The sequence below is a fragment of the Dermacentor andersoni genome, chromosome 9, assembly GCF_023375885.2.
Source record: "Dermacentor andersoni chromosome 9, qqDerAnde1_hic_scaffold, whole genome shotgun sequence".
NCBI lineage: Eukaryota > Metazoa > Arthropoda > Arachnida > Ixodida > Ixodidae > Dermacentor > Dermacentor andersoni.
Window position 1 is genome coordinate 44,511,726 of NC_092822.1, and position 19,147 is coordinate 44,530,872.

Genomic DNA, 19,147 nt, shown 5'->3' on the forward strand with positions numbered 1-19,147 from the left:
TTCTGTATGTTTTCCATGGTGAAATAACCCGCCTACTACAATGCCTCGATGCCGCATTATCAGTTATAACGATAAAGTCTGGCTGCTGGGTGTCCATACCGAAAGGTAGTGAAATACGAAATCCTTGAAAATAAAAAAAGGAAAACAACAAATTCGAGCCACTGAATGATGACCTGCTGCCCGAACAACTGCCACGCGCTCATTTTCCAGCCTTCTCTGCGTGCCTCTCTCCCATTGCCCTTCCACCCGTCTGAAACACGAATTGACTGTGCCAAATGGCCTGCTCCCAGATTGCTTGCTGGATCCTCATTCAGCGCAGTTTTGTAAACAGCTTTAATTGCACGCGTTCGTCTTTGTTGGTTGCGTCAAAATCGTCCCTGGCCATGTGGTTTCTCAGCCTCGTTTGACTCACCGCTGAAATGGAAAATGGCTGATCCGCCCGCTGATCATCAGCAATGCACGACGTTGCCGGTGAAAGGAAAGCACACGGCTATAGATTTCGAAACTAAGTGCTCCTAACCAATGAGGTGATCATCGCGAATGTGCTTGCATCGGATATCGACGGCGAGAACAGTATCGATGACACGGTACGGCAGGCTGCCTCAACATTTTCCTCACAGGAGGCCCGGCAGATGATTCAGTCCCTCTCTTCGGGGCTTCATTTTTGCAAGGAATCTTCCGTACAGCACTTGGGTGCCTTGGAGAAGAATGTCGGCAAACTTCGCGTAAAGCATGCAAGGCTGATGGACAGAGTTTTCTCGTGCAAGCCAGTGAGAAGTATGTGGCGAGATGCTTGTGGCGATCTTGCTTCAGCGTTTCTTTTGGATTTCTCAAGCTGATGGGCTGCCACGGCAACCTTCTCGCATTGTTTAAAAGGCCCCCTTTGGGGCCACCAAAGCGATGTCTCGGCGAACGTCGCATATCATTTGCCGCCTGTGACCCCTCTTTGCAGTTGTTATAGCAGTGCCATTCTTTAACGCCGACAGCCGCGGCTTGTTACACGCGATCGGAACGCCAAGGAGGCAGTTAAACGGGTGAACACAATCAACAGGCAGATGGAGGAAGGTAGTGGGGAGGGGCACTGGCCTACCCACCATTATAGTTTTCTCACATCAGCTCTGCCATTCCCCTAGTTTGATTTTTTATGCAACCCGGTCATAACAATTATCGGTTATAACAACGGAATTTTCGTGGCACTTGAATATTGTTATAAGTGGCTGACTGTAGTGGCCACCTCACTGGGTAATTTAGTTCAAGGGTTAGAATTGTGCTATTTGCCGCAGGCAATACTTAACGATTTGGTGCAGCTAAAAAATAAAACGCCCTATGTAGCAAAGACGGCTAAGCTAGATAATGGAGCTCTCGCACTCTTTGGAAGTCCTATGTTTTCCACTGCCTCAAATCTACCCAAGACTTTGGAAATGATAGGAATGATAGCACTGCAAGCAGATGCCCCCGCTCGCAGTCAGATCCTTGATTGTAAAGAGCCACCTTGCCCGACGCTCTAGGGTGCCCTCTCTGCTGTGGGTGTGCTGCGCCGGTACTGTGCTGGTAACGAGGGAATCGAACTGAAGCAGGCCAACACAATCTGATGGGTGGAGAATGTCAGATGTGTTTTGTAGCCCTTAGTAACAGGTAAAGGCAAAGGCAAACATTACGGCATACTAGTACACACAGTTTTGTTTTCAATAAATCGATTCCTTCCATGCTTCTTTTCACCACGGAAGATGACAAATTTGTATATATAACAAATGCATCACAAAGGCTTACTTTGTTATTGGTGAGCCTTGGTATATCAAATTACCTGATATATCTATCTTAGCATATAAGCATGTTGTAACCAGGTTCAACTGTATATAGCCACCAGCAGTGCAAACGAAACTTTACAACTTCCTGCGTATAACTGATATTTATGAAGTCCTGTTGGCGATGCTTCTGATTTTGCTTGCGTTACCGCCTTAAGAACCTTGTAAATGTAAAACTGACAAGGCATGCCAATCATTGTGGCATTGTAGACTCAATGACAACCTAGGAATTTAGTACAAGCCCCGCGAACAAAATGTCTCTGCATCTATCCTCCGTTCCTTTTCGCTCCCAAATACAGTTCCTGGAAAATGACAATATTGAAATAAGTTTGCCTTTGTCGTGATGTCACGGAAATTAATGTTATGGGTTGGTGCATTCATACATTATCTCCAAGTCGGGCAGTGATGCGTTTGCCACTTTTTTCGTTGGTTTTCACAGATTATAGACTGTTCTGCAACGGCCATGGCAGCAGTGAGGTTGTGCCTCATGCCAGATAGAAAGTGCGTCTTCAAGTTCGTTTAACTTACGAGACATCTTGCTACCATTTTAAATAAAAATGCCTCAAGTGTGAATATGTATAATTTTTTGTTTGAGTGAAAATGTATTTGTAAAATTGTGGCTAGCTGCAGAGGAAAAGGCTGAGTTGAAAACCTTTGTGTGATGCACTACAGCGGTCCACCATTGTCCTTCCTGCCACTGAGTTATTTCTGCTGGCAAAGACAGATCATTTCCAGGGTCTTTGTTTGTAAACAGCAAAATGGTCTATAGATGCCTTCATAGAATGCGTTGGTGGGCGAATTGGTTCTAACTTGCAGGTTTAACAAGCGTGCACCATGGACGGGACAGACTCAAGGCATGTACGGTGCTCAGCGATTGAAACGCAATATTTAGACAGCATGGCGGCTGGTACTCTCTTGCGCCACTGGTGGGTGCTGGCGACACTGAGATGATGCATTTTTGTACGTGAAAGCGAGAATCTTTTTGATGCATCGTAACTGCATTCGGCCTCCTCAGTAATCGCCCAGCGATCACTGGTGACGCAAAGAGTGTCTGCCGCCATGCTTTCTGAATATTGCGTTTCAATCGCTGAGCACTGTACATGCTATATTATGTGCCTTATATGCACATGCACTTCAAGTGCTTGTCATTTACCTGCCTTCTCTCATCCCATCTAATGTGTGCACTTGTTAAACCTGCACGATGCCTTCAACGCAATCCAACAGCATACATCCTCTGAGCTTGAAAGACTGTAGCGGATGTTCATGAAGCAGCTTTATTTCAACCAAGGCAAGAAAGAGACCTCACAGGCGCTGTCGAGTGACGTGTCAGTCGGGAAGCTCGAGTAGACGGGCACGTTACCCACGTCACATGATGCGGCACTTCCGGTTCTCAACAGCTGCGCTTCTGCTGGACAGTGTGGAGCTTGCGCTAAGGCGGGGCCGGCTGATGACCACGGATGCAGGAGGGGCGGTGGCCGCCTTCTCGGGAGGCGCGGGCGCATCCGTGTAGACGCGAAAGTAAAGCACGACGCGTGCTCGCCGTTCCGCGGCGCCACTGGCGTTGGTGGCCGCCATGATCTCGGACTTTCTCGGCGCCGACGCGTTGATCTTGCTCGGTCCCCGCCCCGATGGGTCGTAGTCCACGGTCAGCGACTCGGCACACAGGACATTGCCGCCTGCGTGGTGACCGACATAACGGTGCCTCTCCGTGTCGCTCGTGCTATCGCTCATACGTGATATATGTGCGTGTGTGTGTGTGCGTGTGTGTATAAGCGAAAACAGTTAGCGGAACCGAGGCATCTAACTATTCGTTAGTTACATTCATATAATTAGTAGCACTCATTATAGCGAAATTGCTTTATTTGACGTGTTGCTTAACTTGACAATTTTTTCTTGTTCCGACCGCAGTGTGAGACCGAGTTGTTCGACGTTTAGGGAAGAAAATTGCACTATAGCTGGTTAGTTTCAGGATTCTCATGTCGTGTCCTGCGTACTTTTTAGTTGTCTTACATCTGCCTAGCATTTAGAAATACGTAAATCCCGGATATTTCGAAAGGCAGTAACACCGTACTTCACCTGGTACAATGTGCGTAACGAAATATCCACATGTGAACCCTCGGTTCAGCATACACACTATAACCCCTTTGCATACGTTTTTGCGTGTCACTCTGCTGAGGTGAAGAACGCTGCGAAGGAGCACTCTGTGCCATGTGCCGCGGCCAGCTCCTTGAGAGTAAGTGAATCGCGCGTGGTGGTAACCGACAGACGTACGAGGCAGCTGTTTGTGCAGGGTCATTTGCATAGTTTCACCGCCATCGTCTCGCCACTGCCAGGCGCTGCTTTGTTTCAATCACGGTGGTTTCGATATACGTTTTGCGAGCTCCCGTGCTGTTGGAGTGCACGTATCGCATTAAATGGAGGAAGGAAATAAAAATTACGTCACGCAGTAAGCCCTATAGGTTATGCAGCCAGACTTCGCAAGCTAGCTCTCCGTGAAGCCACCCCCTTCGCCTTTTCTCTTTCAAAATGTCAGCCCAACACAGGACCCTGCTCAGCGGACTTGACTTGTGCACTGGGCTTAGTTCGCGGTAGGTTTCAATTGACGCGCACTGTATTGGTTCAGGTGCCTCGCCAACTGTTCTGTGCATATTTTCTGCCTACATGTTCGCACAACTTCAATCGTTTATATTGCAACACTTATCGTCTTTGCAACATGTGAATGCGGCCACTGTTGCAGGTTGCTATTGTACCCGTTGCCTTTTTGGAAAAGGCGTGCGTTGAGTGCGGCAGTGGAAGGTGCTAAAAACTTGCCGTGACATATCACGTGTTGAGCTTACTTCTTTATTGGGGGGGCGTGGGGGGGCTTCAATTTCATTCTTCCTCCATGGCGCACGACTATACTATTTTATGGCTGCCACCTTTAGCGAAATACTCATTATAACGATGTGACGTTTCTCTCAATAACTTCATTATAACGATGCAAGGTTAAGTGTAACTGGCAATTTCGTTCTTCCTCCATGGCACGCGACTATTTACTATTTAATGAGTGCCGCCTTTAGCGAAATGCTCATTATAACGATGCAAGGTTACGTGTAACTGGTCGCAACCATGCATGGTTACGACCAGTTGCGTTAGTAGCACGCGATATCAGTTGAAACACGGGCGAACAAGTCTCTTCCTGCAGCAACGACGCGGCAGCGCAGGCTGCACAGTTCATCAAATCTGCGCCCTAGCTCTTAAACAGAAATAAGAGGGGGATTTCCTTCTGTGTTAAGCAATATGTGCTCCTTGCGTATAAAGAAGAAAACGTCCAATTAGCGATCTCTCATTAATATCGGGGTTGATTTGTCCACTCACGCAGGGCGACGCTCCAGAGGCTCATGTTAGCCTTGAGCGCGCGGATGGCCTCGGCGACGGGCAGGTCGCGGCCGTCGCGGCTGAGGGCGGGCATGAACACGTGGTGCGACAGGCAGCGGGGAAAGATCAGGCTCGCGAACTCTGCCGCACTCTCGGGGAACGTGCTGTACACGATGCGCAGGACCTTCAGGTAGCGAACCAGAGTGCGCACCTTGCGGGAAAGTGCCGTGCCCGGAGGAACGTCTGTGGGTATGCACGTCGCATTTGATGCAAAGCAGCTGTTAATCAAAGGAGTATACTGACTTAACACTTTTCAAACTATGCGTTAGACGAAAGTACAAATAAACGCTCTAAACGCCCCAGAAAAGAACGCCTGGCCACTGTAGTACTCCAGTAGCGTGCCGCAAACCACGTCGGTTTCCAGGACTTGTGAATGTTCCACAACAGAGTCTGTAGGCTCTCATAGGCTACGAGTTTTCTCAGCTTTTAAGGAAAAGACAAAAGATTAAGAAGACGTAGGCAAAAGACTACGTCTTCTATTTGTCACCGCCCCATTTCAAAGATGATGACAACAAACCACGGTGTAAGAAGTAGCTTCTTACACCGTGGTCTACATACATTTCACTATAAGGGGAGCATATATTTAAAAAAGAGACGTTCCGCTTACTAAAGGGAGCCTATTTGGAAAATCTCCCTGAGCGATTGGCTCTTCGGTAGAGATTACTGCTCCTCTAACTTGTGGGGACGCAATCGACTCCCTCGCGTCACCCGATGTTGTTTTCCCGGCATTGGCTTTCACGTCTCCTGTAACCCGGCTTCCCCGCGTAGCTGTGTGCCACCAGTGGTCGGTGTATTGTTGCATATAGCCTACTATATTTTTATTATTGTTGCCTATTACGAGAGGTGGCGCTACTGTTCCAATGCTAGCGCTACCTAGCGGCGTGGATATGCTCGAGCGTAAAGGGAACGAGCCTGCTCCTTCTTGAGCTTGGTATCGGCGATGCGCGCGGACGCTGGGACCCGGCGTCCGGACCGCGGGAGCGTCCCGCGAAAGGCTTCGGAACAGGACACCGCCGGATGGGCGAGCACGATCGTTCGAGCACATGCCACCGTTCGCGTGACTGTAAACGCGAACCTGTACGGCACGAGGCGACCATATTAGCTTGGTGTCCTATCGCGGGAATTAGACTTCCTCGATTCGTCAGCGCCCACCGACATGTTCCATTGGTTGTATTTCGGCTAGGTAGCACTGGTGTATATATAAAATGGCGCAGTAAATGCCCTTTTGATTGCTTGCACCCCTGTGTTGTCGCTCCTTTGTCCCAAGATCATTTTTTGAGACATCACGAACTACATTAAGTTTCAGTAAAAGAACATTTTGCAGAAACGTTGCCAAAACGCGGCTGTGTTGTTTCGGGCGACGTAGATCTCCTGGAGCCTACATCCCTGTAACGATAGCCAGCAGAAGTGTTCACTACTACGCCAAACGTGCGCATACCTTACTTCCCAGTGCAGAACTCGTAGATGGCGTATGGCAAGATGTTTTAATTATTAACATGTGCGCTCCGAAATTGTCGCGCGCGACTTGCGAAGGCTCACCGATCTTGGCCTTGACGAAGAGCGTCTGCAGGTTGTACAGCTTGAGAGGGCTCTCGCTCTGCAGCCACTGGGAGGCCCGCTTGAGCACGCACGTGAAGTCCTCGAAGGCGTAGTCGTCCAGCGGCTTCGGCACCACGTCGCGCACCTCTGCCGCACAAGGTCGGATGCGATGTTCGCGTCAACTCAAACGAATGCCTTGAATATGTCAAATAATTGCCAACAAAAACGTAATGTACCCTTTTCCGCGAAAAACGATTTGTAATGGCGGAGCCTGTTGGTGCGCATATTTTATTGCGGGGGGGCGGGGGGGGGGGGGGGGGGGGGAGGACGCCTTTTGTACGCATGACTGTGTCTGTGATCTTCGTTGACGCTACGCAGTTGAATGCGAATTCTCTGCACAGCTGGGCAGGCCGTAATCCTGCTAATGAGCTTGCATGTTTCTACTACTCTTCCTGTCCTTCTTTGTGCGTGTGTTAGCGCTGAATACACTATCTTCTCCAGAAATAACGCACAAACTAGTACTTCGCTTACGTTCGTTAGCGTTATTAATCACTCGGGAGTGTTCTGTTATGGCTAAGATCTATTCAAAGCCTACAAGAAACCCGAGAAACTAAGGCGCAGTTCGAACAGCGCGCTCAATGTGCAGTCGCTTGTCATTGGTCGCCGTTGCTCTGAGTCAGTCGCTTGTCATTGGTTGCGCTTTCGGCAGCGCTTGGCTTGCAAGGGCGTCAGCGGCTGGGTGGAGGGGAGAAGCATGACGTCATGCAACCCGCAAGTAGGTATGGAGCCAAATGCAAAAACACAAGCTTGTACCGCGCCCTTTTCCCACTTTCTACACTGTTACTACTAGTACTACTACTTCGTGCGCTCTTCGCCGAACGGACAGACGTAAACATTACGCCATTGCGAACGCTGTTCGAATTGCGATGCTCGTTTTGGATACATTGTGAGAGCTTACGGATGGATTACTGTTCAAACGGCGAGGTGAAACGTAAATAAAATAAATATTGATGCATAGTGTCAAACTGCTGGTCTACTTTAACAAAATGAGATGTTGGCTGCACCGCACACATCGGTAGCGTGGCCGAGCGGTCTAAGGCGCTGGTTTAAGGCACCAGTCTCTTCGGGGGCGTGGGTTCGAATCCCACCGCTGCCACATTTTTTTTTTCTTTTTCAGAAACGACAGGTTTTGTAGAATGAACTCTAAATAAAAAAAGAAGTGCATAAAAAAAATTAACATCCGATCCGAATGGCAGAGAACGAACTCCGAGCGGAATTAAACTTCGAAATAATACGGGCGGCGTTACGAGTTGCGCCTTGTGTATGTAAGGGGGGGGGGGGGGGCTGCCGGCTGGTGTCGCGCCTTCGTCGGATTCATCGGAATCATCATAATAATTTTTATGTCCGCTAGAAGACGAAGGCTTTCTCCAATCATCCCCGACTTGCGCCAGATGACCAAATGTGTTACACCTGCAAATTTCCAGACTTCAGCACACTACCCAATTCTTTGCAGTTCTCGACCCGCGCTTCCCTTGCCTTGGCTACCCACATTCTGCAACTCCAATAAACCACAGGTTATCCCCAGTGGCGTAGCTAGGTCGTCTGGCACCCGGGGCCCGTAGGTCTTCTGTCACCCTCCCCCCCCCCCCCCCCCCCCCCGGTGTAGCTGGCGGAAAAAGGGGTGTCTTCAGACGTATTTGACAACCCCCCCCCACTGGCCCCTTGCACCCGGGGCCCATGGCCCTTCGGCCCCCCCTGTTGCTACGCCACTGAGTGACTCACCTAGATAGACGTATTCTTCAGCAGATTTTAGAAACTGACTGCCAATCATGAATTCTTGTTCTCTTGCGAGGGCACTGAACATGGCATTTGTCTTCTGCATATTAATATTCAACGCCGCTTACACTTTGTCGGTTAAGGTCCTAATTTATTTTGTGCAAGTCATCGCCAGCATTGCTGCACAGGGCAAAGTCATCAGCAAACCGTGGGTTGCTTAGATATTCGCCGCTGATCTTCACTTCTAATCCTTCTCAGCCTAATAGCATGAATACTTCTAAGCATACGGTGGAGAAATTGGCTCCTTGCCTGGCCCCTTTCTTGATCGGTATCTTTCCGTTTTTTTCTTTTTTTTTGCGGAGAATTAAGGCATCTGTTCGCGGAGTCTGTAGGTATTTGCCAATATACTCACGCACGCTTCATGCGCTAGTTGAATATGCAAAGCCTTCATTATTACTGGTATCTCTATGCTGGATCAATTGACTTTTCGTAATCTATAAGAGCCATATAGCTTCATCTTATCTGGCAGTCACTCGCCCCCTATACCCCTTCCTCTCTGCTGGCAGGCAATGTTGACCATGGGGCGGACAACAGATATAACGAAATAATAACTACGTTTACGGAGTACTTACGGCTTCCACCTCAACTTCGTTATAGCGGGAAATAATTCTTGCTTCCCCCCTCAACTTCGCTATACCGAGGTTTCACTGTAGTTCGAACCGGAATGAAGAGCCGACCGCCTTTCCGATTGATAATACGGGTCACGTGGCACTCACGTATCCTTTCTCGAGTGGGCAGGCCCCTGTAGAAGAAGATGCGCAGGCTGAAGGGTTGGAAGTAGCCGAAACCGTCCCCCTGGGCCACGTCGCGGCGCATCTTCTCGGGTTGGTGCACGTCGCGCGACTCGACTCCGATGACCTTGCCCGGGACGGGCCTCGCGCCGGTCGCCTGCTCGGCGTTGAATCTCTCCAGCAGGTCGGGCACCGTCTCGTAACGGATGCAGCCGGCCGGCTTCTCCACCAGCTGCGGCTCTACGTCGAGGTAGCCCAGCTCCACGCCGCCGTTGATGTGTGCTTCGCAAGGGAACAGCCACACCCTGCGTTCGCCGAGGCGGCTACTCGCTCGATTGACGCGTGCAGACAGACAGACAGACAGACAGACAGACAGACAGACAGACAGACAGACAGACAGACGGACGGACGGACGGACGGACAGACAGACAGACAGACAGACAGACAGACAGACAGACAGACAGACGGACGGATCTCATCATCACCGTCGTCATCATCATCATCATCAGTGTAGCGTAAATGAACTATAAGGGCTAGGGCTAGGTTGACCGACTACTGGCTGGCTGGCTGGATATATGACGCACCGACTGACTGACTGACTGACTGACTTAAAGAAAGTAACCGATTCCCTTACAACCGGCTGGCCATTTCTGTAGAACAAACAGGAGCCTCGCCGATATAACCTTAATAATAAGCTAGAATCAATTCATAACCACGCCACTTGGTTTAATCTATTCTTAACTTACTCGCTCGCTCTCATTCACTCACTAGCTCACTCACTCACTCACTCACTCACTCACTCACTCACTCACTCACTCACTCACTCACTCACTCACTCACTCACTCACTCACTCACTCACTCACTCACTCACTCACTCACTCACTCACTCACTCACTGTGAGCGCATATTACTGTTTGTATATTCGTTGTGACGTCGTCTGCGCCGTTTGCCCTGTTACTAGGAAGGTTCGGTAAGATGTTGACTTGGGCTACAGTTGGCTAGGCGCGAATCTATGCTGTTTGTGTAACTTATTTCGCCGTCTGCGCTTTTCGCCATATTGAACGAAAACTGAATGCAGCACACGGCTTGGAACTCTCTTTCTACAGACACAGCAGCGGTCAACGCTGTCCGCGTGCCTTGCCTGAGCCCGTCGCCGTAGTAGTGCTTCTGAGCCGACAGGCTTGTGCGCTCTTCGTCCGAACGGGAAGAACGGTATGCCTTCGCTTCCCCTGAAGAGGAAGAGGAAGCCGGATCCCTGTCCCTGAACTTGAACTGCACCGTCTCCATGGAGACCACACGGTAGCCGCAGATCTGCCGGTACCAGTCGCTGGCACGCTCCACCACGTCCCTGCGCCATGTTGCGGTGGTTGGGACGATTTCGATTTAACCATCATCTTCGTCGGCACCCCTATCTGTGTGCATTGCGTATGATGGCTTATTCTCCCACGCAATATCTAATTACCTCTGTCTTGCACCATCCGACTCCATCCTATAGATATGCCTACAGTTTCCCTAATAACGTCATCTTACCACTTAATTCCCTGCTTTCCTCTATCACATTTCCCTTTCCTAGGACCCGTTCCGTAACAGTACGTTACATATTAGTCTGATGTACCGTAACTTACTCTACTTACTAGTACGTAAGCGAAATTTGGTTATCTACTCAGAACATTACATGATTTGCGCATCTTCACTTTGTCTTAGCAAATGTATAGAATATTAGCGAATTCCCATTGCCGTCTAACCCACACACACACACAAAAAAAAAAACGTATCAAAGGAATACACGTCTGTCGCATTGCGCGCTTCCCGAAGCTAGTCGTGCACGGTATGCAATATTTGTGAAGGGCGCCAGTGTGTTTTATAATCTCCACCATAACGTTACAAGAGCAGCGGAGAAATTCTGCAGTACTACACTATATACGCATGCGTAACCATGCCCCCAAATTTAAGTTGGCCCACGTCCAAATTTAGGTTCGCACACCCCCAAATCTCAAGTTAGCCCACTCTCAAATTTCAATTGGCCCAATATATAAGCTTCCTCAAGTTATTTTGCTCTCTCGCCTGTGCATACGGCACAGCGCCTTCGGATCACACCGAAACACCTCGCGCCACTTCGCTTCGTAGCAGACAACGGATTCGCTTTCCGCATGATCGACATGTGCGTGACGTCACCATAATATGCGTGCGCGCCCCGAGGCGATGGCGTCACCCAGGCGGCGACCAATCGCTGCTCGCAAAGCGAATTCCACGGAAACCGAATCATTACAGGATACGGTAACGAACGCGCTCGTCATTGCCAAGGCAAGTTGTTTTGATGAGAACGATCGAGTCGGATTAGACGAAGACGAGCTCATTCATTGAAAAGCGGACATCAAAATAAGGGTCCTCTCATGTTGCGTAGTGCTTGCAAGTGTCACCCTCTTGCCTGTTAGCCTTTAAATTGGGTGCTTCAAGGTGAGATATGTGCAATGGCCGCCTAAGAGATGTATATAACTGGCACGGTCTCTGCCATCTCCCGAAGCACAGGTATTTCACTGTGACGCAGGCTTGCCAGCTGCTCGCTGTGCACTGTTGAAGATTTCTAGGCGGACGCAAAACATGCGAATTTCGTACTCACTCAAACCCTTGAAACTCCAGGAGACTCGTGGTCTTGGAGCGACGCACGAGGGGCAGAAACTCGTAGTAGAGCAAACCGGGCACCACGTCTTGACCCTTGTCTTCTTCCGACGCGTTCGACTTGTTGACCGTCTGCAACGAGAGCCGAGACGACCCGCTCGCCTTGGACGACGTTAACGACGCGCTTTGCGCCATGTCGACCTTAGTAGAGCGCGCGAACAGTTCAGTCACGACCACGACCTTAGCAACGTCCGTTTCAGGTCGTCCGATTCGGACCTCCTGGCAACAGTGTCTTCTGCTTCAGGTCAACTTCAGGCCTCGTGGAAACAGCGTCTTCTGCTTCAGGTGGACTCCGGGCCTCCTAGCAACAGTGTCTTCTGCTTCAGGTCAACTTCAGGGGCAATAGTGACGTTTCCTTCAGGCCACCCGCTTTACTGGCCTGCTAGAAACAGCGGCAACGCTCTTGCTTAAGACCGAACGAAGCGTTTCCTCACCGCTTGTCGTTTCGATAGCGCGGATGCTAATTACCGGCGAAGATGTCTGTCCAGGTCGCACTCGATGGTAACATCGTGAGGTGCCCGAGAGGGTTCACGACGAGTGTATCAGTCCTGCGATTCAGTTCTCGTCGTAGGCGAAGGAAAGTCACTCGATGATACAGGCGCCGTTCCCCGAAACAACGCCTACGTGGAAGTCGGCAGAGACGATGCGCGCGGACGAACCTTCGTTTTTCTCCGTCAAGGTGCGAAGACCGACACGGGCTACCGCATTCCGTCCTTGATGCACGAGGACCGCTTGCGCACTGTGAGCAGATTTCCCGCTGCCAAGACCTGGAACGGCGGTACCGCACGGAAGGCAGGAGAGGCTGCCGCGACGAAGATGCGCGCGATTCGCACTTTCTGTTCTCTTCTTCGTTGAACGGAGCACCTTTCCTACGATAAAACTGAACATCGAAGAAAGGAAACGAAAAAAATGTTATTTATTTATTTATTTGACATACCCAGCACCGAGGCATTGTAGAGGCATTCCCCTATCATTAAAAAAATAATTCTGTTTTTACTGAATGGTTTCACTGCTGCAATATCCCATGTGACTGTCAAGACAGCTCTGTTGCTTGCAGTGTTGTAGTGCAGAGTAAGTAGTGTGTAGTCAGTACAGTCTGCATGTTTTTCCATTTTTGTTGTTCCGAGCATATGAATCTTTTTTTTTCTTTCAAAGCATTTCTTAACTTAGAGGTCGCATTTGAAGTTCTGTATAAGTTATCACATTTCATAGGACATTTCACCTTTCTCACTGCAAGAGAAAAACCTTGGATAAAGCGATTCATAGCTGTCATGGAATGTGAGCTTGAAGAAATATAAGGTTAATTTGGCTGCAGCGAGAGAGCAACGACAATAACTTTGAGACAAGAAACAAGGCAGAATAAGGTCCATTTTGTTTGTTGAATAATGAGCTATCACGTTGAAACTGTTTCCGTTACTGCCCCATTTGGGGTTTTACTTGAGGGTTGGGCTTATCTAGGTCATAGTTTCAATGATTGCCTTGAACGATGAATGACTGGAGTGATGCACCGCCAGTCTTCCCAGTCTTTCGCTGTGTGAATGAAGAAATAGTTCAGATGAGCGGCGGTGCGAGCTGGAGGAGGATAAACAGCCTTTGAATGGCTATGACGGGATCAAGTGCGATGCGCAGGCGTGATGTCGGTCTGGTGAAGCAGCGAGTGATAAAAATTGTAAAAGATATACAGTCTTGCTGTTTTGCGGCGGTGTTCGAGGGTTGGAAGATGTAGTAAGAGCAGTGGCGTAGCTAGGTCGTCTGGCACGCGGGGCCCATGGGTCTTCTGTCACCCCCCCCCCCCGGGTGTAGCCGGCGGAAAGAGGGGTGTCTTCAGACGTATGACGTATATGACACCCCCCCTCCCCCCGCTGGCCCCTTGCACCCGGGGCCCACGGCCACCCCCCCCCCCCCCCCGGGTGTAGCCGGCGGAAAGAGGGGTGTCTTCAGACGTATGACGTATATGACACCCCCCCTCCCCCCGCTGGCCCCTTGCACCCGGGGCCCACGGCCACACCCCCCCCCCCCCCCCCCCGGGTGTAGCCGGCGGAAAGAGGGGTGTCTTCAGACGTATGACGTATATGACACCCCCCCTCCCCCCGCTGGCCCCTTGCACCCGGGGCCCACGGCCACACCGCCCCCCCCCCCGGGTGTAGACGGCGGAAAGAGGGGTGTCTTCAGACGTATGACGTATATGACACCCCCCCTCCCCCCGCTGGCCCCTTGCACCCGGGGCCCACGCCCCCCCCCCCCCCCCCCCCGGGTGTAGCCGGCGGAAAGAGGGGTGTCTTCAGACGTATGACGTATATGACACCCGTCCTCCCCCCGCTGGCCCCTTGCACCCGGGGCCCACGGCCCCCCGGCCCCCCCCTGTTGCTACGCCACTGAGTAAGAGTATATATCCGGAGTGAATGAACCTTGGCGCACGATTTTGTATGGATTCCAGTGCCGTTGCCAGGTTAGATTGGTATAGGTCCCAAACTGAGCATGCGTATTCTAGTTTGGGTCGAACATGTGTTCAATATGCCATTAGCTTTACAGAAGGGGGAACAAGAGGTAGATTACGGCGCAGGTAGCACAGTACACGATTGGCATCATTACTGATGCTGCAAATGTGTGAGGACCAACCGAGGTTACTGAACAAGGTAATACCCAGGTACTTATAATAAGTCACAGCACGTACTTCAGAACCGAAGATAACGTAATTAGCTGAACTACATGACTGGCGACGGTGGAAAGTAGCGACGGTTTTTTTTTGACGTTGAGAGACATTATCCAATTATTACAGCAAGTTTCAATGACGTTAAGGTCGGGCTGGAGAGCACGAGAATCGGCGTCGTTATAGTAATAGAACGATATATTACACAATAATCAACAAATAAACGAATTTTCGAGGAACAACCTCTGGGTAAGTCGTCAATGTATATTAAGAAGAGTAGTGGTCCCAGGACAGTGCCTTGTGGCACGCCAGAGATAACTGGTGATAAATTAGACGAGCATTGACGTGCCAACGCGTAGATAATAACGGGATATCTCAACGGTACCACGCCAGTGACCTGTTCTTAAAGAATACACTGATGCCCTTCGCAAATGATCAGAAGGCTCAAATGATTGTGGCTCTGAGGGCGGCGCACGGCGACAAGAGGAAGGGAGCCAAGCTATTCCGGATGTGGCATTGTGGAGGACGCCCTACTCCGTCAACAATACTTGAAGGTACGAAGTTCTTTGGGAGACAGGTAGCTTCACAAGAAAGCGACACAGGAATGCGACGCGGAAACGGATGTTTTGGCATTCCTTGCTGCTAACCCTCACGTTAGTGTGCGCGACGACGTTAAGTGCGGAGGCCGGAACTTCAAGGTCAGCAGTGCGGAGAATTAAAAAAAAAAAAAAAAGGTCATATGCATCCGTACCTTGCACACCTTCATCAAGAACTTGAAGACAGATTTTGAAAACAGACTTGACTTTGCCAATTGGATTTTAACGAAATGTGATAAAGAACCGGACTTTCTCACTCGCGGGCTTTGCACGGATGAGCCTATTTTTTGTTCCTAAAACGCACCAGTTAATCGTCACAATGCGCACTATTGGAGTGATAGAAATCCCCACTGGCTGGAACAAACACGACACCAATGCCAGTGGTCGTTTTTGGCTATTGGTGGTGGCTATTTTTGATGGCGACATCATCGGACCGATCCTTTTTGACAACACAATAACGACGCAACGCTACGTCGACGACATCCTTGAGGGCCCCGTGAACGACGTCCGTTGCAACGTTCCACTTGCGCACCTTCGGAACATCTGGTTTCAACACGATGGTGCTCCTCCGCATAGTAGTATAGTCAGTCTCGAGGGTGGCTCGACAAGCTTTTTCCTGGACAGTGGATTGGCCGGCACGGACCTGTACCATGGCGTGCAAGGTCGCCGGACTTGACACCACTGGACACCGTTGGAAGGACGCAAGTACTGTATTGCTTCAGTCGGTGACCTGTTTGAGCACGTGCTATAAGTGGCAGTGGAAAATAAACGCTCAAAACTGGTGTAAAACCTGACTTTAACGTACCTTCATGATGTCACCCTATCCTTAGCTAAAAAAAAAAAAAAGCTCACGACAAAGATAGAAATAGGTAAAAAACCGCTTTGTTTTGACTGTTTTCCGGAGTTCAAGAGACAGAAAGGATAAATGGCGAAACAGTAGTTGCACCTTTGAATGTTTTTTTGTGGGCTGCTGAGACGCCTTACGCACTTTTGGTTTATCTTTTGCAGAAATAAACTCCCCAGTGGCTCTTTTCTATTCTCCCGAGATATGTCCTTTTTTTCTTTTTTCGCGTTCTTTCGCGCGCTGTTACTTTTTATTTTAAACATTGCTTGAATTTCTTTTGTGGCTTTGTTTCACGATACGCGAAGGGATCGCGAATGCATGCCTCACGATTGAGCACAACATTCTTGCGTCCGCAAATGCTGACGCTTATCGCACCACAGTAATTAGGTCGCGAAACCACTCGAGCCATCCTACATGACGAAACCTTGTGCGACGCGGCGATAAACGTATGCAGCCGTATACATTTCAAAGGTTGCTTGGAGGCGCTTGAGTAGAGGCGCTCGAGCGCCCATCTATTTCATATTTCGCGCATTTTGCCGGCTTTTTTTTTTCTTCGAAAATTTCGCAGTTCCGCCGGAAATGTGAAGCACCGATTGCGATAGCAAATTAGTGGAATGCTGTACGAAGTAAGGATAGTAGTTTTATCGGCCGTATAAACTTGTAAACGTTCGCTTACTAACTAAATTAACAATCATAGAATGTGCAAGCGTGACTCAACGAGGACGTAGAAAGAAACACACGGAGACAGCGTCGTCTTTGCGTGTCCGCTTCTTTCTACATCCTTGTTCAGTCGCGTTTACACATTCTATCATGGATTCAAACCAATTAACTAGCCCGTCAACGTGTAAATTTAAACTAAACTAACCAGCACGGTGTCACGCGTGCACAGGTAGACATGGACACAGATCACTCGATGACAGCGGAAACCGTCTGTGAAAATGCTCGAGTTAGGAATCGTGGCAGCAGCCGCGAGCCAATTGACCTCCATGCACGTGTCTCTTCAAGGCGTACAAATCGTAGAAAGTACTGCGCATACGAAGTTACCGGCACTACGCGCACTCTGTAAACATCGCGGATCGCTTGGAAGATGAGGAACGCGCGGGAGCGCTCTTTCGCCGCGTCGCAGACCGCTTTCAAGACACACGAGCGCCGGCAACGCGTCCCTACGGCGTCCGCCAAAGGCGTCTACTACGGCGTCCGCGATTCGCGTGGCCAACGCCGTAGTAGACGCCGCGGTTGTCTTCCCTCTGTACGGAGCGGCGGGCGAGGAGGACATAGAGGCGACGAGTAGGTCGGACGTTGGTCGGACGTGCTCCGATCGGCTCCTGCTTTTTCTCGATCTGTTGGAGGTTTATAAAGTGGTTTCTCGTGAACTTTTGAGTGCATCGCTTCAGTGGAGACTGCCGAACACGTGGATACCTTTTTTGGAAATGTGGGTGGACTTTCTGATAATTTATCGCCGATCTTGTGCCGATCACGCCGGACCGAGTGCTAACCCTAACGCTAATCGTAACGGCGCCATTCTAGGCGAGACGCTCAGCCGGTGCCGCTGGCCTGCGTTAGCCTGTATATAGGAGGAAGTTCGCCGCCTTTTGTGCGATGGAGCGTCAAGTCGATCGAGAGGATTTAGCCTCCGAAGGTTTTGGGAAAGATTCTGGCTAGATAACGGTCGCCAAACGGCGCGTTTACCAGAACGCTGCCGGCCGTCTTGGCTCCAACTCGTCCGTGGCCCACGATGACGGCCAAGATACGCTGCCGGGCCGAAATAGATATAACGAAGCTAAAAGCAAGATTCTCCGGGGCAGCAAGATATGTCACCACTACCCAAGGACGAAATGAAGATAGTTTGATGAAGAATGCTTCCAGACGCCGTATGTGGTCAGACGCAGAAGAGAACGCGCGCAACGCCGAGCAGGAAGAAGCAAGCAAGCCATCACCATCCTTCAAGGATGACCAGCACCATCCGACTATCTCCGGTGAAAGGCCCCCACGCTCTCAAGAGGCGTATTCATCGACCCCATCCGGCACCGAAATATGTTCCCGATCCAGACGGCGATCCAGATCCCGCGTAAGCGTTTCTATGCCTACTCAACGAGGAAGCACGTCCGTCCGTAGCCTAAGGTGAAAAGCGCGGCGGAAGCAGCAGCGAGAGAATTCACCTTCGTGCTGTCCCTCACTTCAACTAAGCGGCGAAAACACGGCGCGCACCAAGATATCAGCACTCGGCGCACCCTGTCCCCATCGCAGATCGCATTGAAGATGGGACCCGCGCGGCCACCGTCCGTAACAGTTATCTATATATACTGGTCGGATCCCCTCTTGGCCGGCGGAGAGGGGATGCTTCGTTCCGGCCGCGAAGCTCTCCACATCTCTGTAAGGTGCCTTGGGGTGGTCCCGTGCTGAAGATGCCCTCTCGGTGAGCGCATATTTCCCCCCTCATCTTTTAAGAGGTTCAATACATACAAGCATTTGTCTCGCAAACCAGATTTTTTTCAAGGGAATTTTCCACGTCTCAGTAATTTCTCTCGTCGCATTCGAGTGCTGATTGCCGTGTTATAGTTTGTGTACGAAGCTTTGCCTCAAGTCTAAATATTTTAAGGCAGTTTTCCTAGCCTCTAAAGCCGCTCGAGTTCGCTCTTCTCCTCGAGCGGCCATTTTTCCTAGAAAGTATGCCTTCCAACCACTCGGACAACATGAGTCTCTTTCCACGTAAGTGACGCTCGGAGCAGGAGCTGTGGCGCTTGAAAGTAGCCTGGGGCCTGACGAACCAACCGACTGAGCTATCTTTCCGGGCAACATCGAAGGGTCACGAGTTCAAATCACCTGTTATGTTCCTTTTTTTTCGCCCCTTTTTCTTTCTTTTTTTTTTCTTTCTTTTAATGTCTTTTCCTTTATTTTATCACTGTACGGGAACCCTCCTAAAAAAAAAAGAAAAAAAAAGATATACATCTTCAAATATGTATGGCCTCACATGTGCAGGTCATAAATACCAGGTTCTCTAGCCGAGTGCCATCCATGCGGTATAACAGAGCTCAGATTGGTCCACCTT

At 50.1% G+C, this 19,147-nt stretch overlaps 1 protein-coding gene and 1 non-coding gene across 2 annotated transcripts in view; one reads left to right on the plus strand and one right to left on the minus strand.

Moving 5' to 3' along the window:
* Nucleotides 1-3,069: 3,069 nt before the first annotated feature.
* The window catches only part of LOC126527771 (uncharacterized), a 76,746-nt gene continuing 60,668 nt past the window's right edge, over nucleotides 3,070-19,147 (minus strand). Inside the window, exons 3-7 of the mRNA XM_055068926.1 lie at nucleotides 10,471-10,677; nucleotides 9,314-9,633; nucleotides 6,762-6,908; nucleotides 5,163-5,405; nucleotides 3,070-3,481 (exon numbers count right to left, since the gene is read on the minus strand). Of these exons, the coding sequence (XP_054924901.1) occupies nucleotides 3,171-3,481; nucleotides 5,163-5,405; nucleotides 6,762-6,908; nucleotides 9,314-9,633; nucleotides 10,471-10,677 (1,228 nt within the window). The 3' untranslated portion in view covers nucleotides 3,070-3,170. The remainder of the gene's footprint in view (nucleotides 3,482-5,162; nucleotides 5,406-6,761; nucleotides 6,909-9,313; nucleotides 9,634-10,470; nucleotides 10,678-19,147) is intronic.
* TRNAL-AAG (transfer RNA leucine (anticodon AAG)) lies at nucleotides 7,836-7,917 on the plus strand. The gene has a single exon. It is a non-coding gene; the product is annotated as a tRNA-Leu (tRNA).